Source organism: Octopus bimaculoides, chromosome 4, assembly GCF_001194135.2.
Source record: "Octopus bimaculoides isolate UCB-OBI-ISO-001 chromosome 4, ASM119413v2, whole genome shotgun sequence".
In the NCBI taxonomy this organism is placed as follows: Eukaryota; Metazoa; Mollusca; class Cephalopoda; order Octopoda; family Octopodidae; genus Octopus; species Octopus bimaculoides.
Window position 1 is genome coordinate 138,083,096 of NC_068984.1, and position 2,063 is coordinate 138,085,158.

General features: G+C 39.6%; 1 protein-coding gene across 1 annotated transcript in view; it reads right to left on the reverse strand.

The window, feature by feature from the left end:
• Positions 1–2,063, reverse strand: part of LOC106878517 (solute carrier organic anion transporter family member 4A1) — a 53,822-nt gene that overhangs the window by 1,678 nt on the left and 50,081 nt on the right. The window contains exon 12 of the mRNA XM_014927742.2: positions 702–766. Within this exon, the coding sequence (XP_014783228.2) occupies positions 702–766 (65 nt within the window). The remainder of the gene's footprint in view (positions 1–701; positions 767–2,063) is intronic.

The following is a 2,063-nucleotide window of genomic DNA, read 5'->3' on the forward strand; positions in this document are numbered from 1 at the left end:
TATATATATATATATGTATGTATGTATTTGTGTACCTGTATTTGTCTCCCCTACCATCACTTGACAACCAGTGTTGGAGTATTTATGCCCCCGTAACTTAGCGGTTCGATAAAAGTGACCGATAGAATCAGTACTAGGCATACAAAGAATAAGTCCTGGGGCTGATTTGTTCGACTAAAGGCGGTGCTCCAGCATGGCCGCAGTCAAATGACTGAAACAAGTAAAAGAATAAAGAATACACCGTATACTGGGACAACGGCTGTTTATGACTCGTAGCACTCCGTCGGTTGCGACGAGGAGCGTTCCAGTTGATCTGATCAACGGAACAGCCTGCTCATGAAATTAACGTGCAAGTGGCTGAGCACTCCACATTCACGTGTACCCTTAACGTAGTTCTTGGGGGAGATGCAGCGTAACACAGAGTATAACGAGGCTGGCCCTTTGAAACGCACAGGTACAACAGAAACAGGAAGGAAGAGTGCGAGAAAGTTATGGTGAAAGAGAAAACCGCTAAGTATTTTATCCGGTATCCCGAGGATTCTGCCCGCTCCCCGCCTTTTCCCGGCTTTTTAACTAACCTATTCATTTGGGTTTACAATAACTCAAGATTTTGATAAAGTTGGGAAGGAGATGGGAAAATAATGATTTAAATTTTTATTATTAAATAATGCAAAATGATGGATAAAAAAGATTTTTTTTACCTAGTAAACGTGCAATGAAAGCAGATATTCCAATGGCATGGGACCGATGACTGTCTGGAGTGCATCTAGGAATAGAATTGAAAATATTTGTTGCATACGTATTAATTAGTAAAAACGTTATTTGATTGCTACAATGTGTAGCAAGTCGGTGGGCATTTATTTTCTTGCTATTGAAAGATATATTGGAATATCTCGCACGTGAGGATGCTTTCAAGGTCTTTGTTCATGGAACCAGTGTATGTTTATTCTGTAATGTCAAGTTTACGAGTGGATATGCATGGCTGGAGAATGACAGGGAAGAACGGGGATTAAAATTAGCTACGTATGAGTGGGTGCTGTTGGATATGTTGGAAAGTATGTCACTGATGAAAACGGTTAGTTGTTGTTGTTGTTGGTGGTGGTGGTGTTACAGACTGAACCCTAGGTCACGATGGAGTTGATAGAGAGAAAGAAATAGCGGCATCAACATAAGCTACGAAGCACCGACTGAATATCTCTGCAGTTGATAGATTTATACATCAAGATTCAGTGAAATTTTTTATCCTGTGGAAGTTTAGCAGGTTTCAGAATTTGCATTTGATAAATATTCCATTTCAAAGCATAATTTTTATAAAGATCAACGAGTTCAGATAACAGGAATAGATTGAAGGGACTTGGAGTATTCGCATGACTGTGTGATCTTGAGCAGAAGCATTAGATTCAATAAGTTCCCCACTCGTGGGCTAAAAAAATAACGAAAAGGCATTCCGCAACATCCCTCTTATTTTCCAACACCGTTTTTTCGATTATGTTCAGTTATAAATTACATTTTTTTCCCATTATATTCATTTATAAGCTACACTATAATAATTTTTACCACACACACACACACACACACACACACACACACACACACACACACACACAAGTTATATATATGGCCGTGTGGCAAGAGCTTGGCTTCCCAACCACATGATTGTGGGTTCAGTCCCACTGCGTTACACCTTGGGAAAGTGTCTTCTACTACAGCTTCGGGCCGACCAAAGCCTTGAGATTGGATTTGGTAGAGAGAAACTGAAAGAAGCCCGTCAAAGATCAACGTGTGTGTTTTAGTGTCTGTGTTTGTACCCCACCACCACTTGACAACTGGTGTTGGTGTGTTTACGTCCCCTTAGCTTCAGTGGTTCGGTAAAAGAAACTGATAGAATAAGTACTACGCTTTAAAAAAGTCCTGGGGTCGGTTTGTTCGACTAAAATCTTCAAGGTGGTGCCCCAACATGGTCGCAATCAAATGACCGAAACACATAGAAGATATGTATGTACAGTATATATATATATATATATATATATGTGTGTGTATATATATGTGTATATATATATATA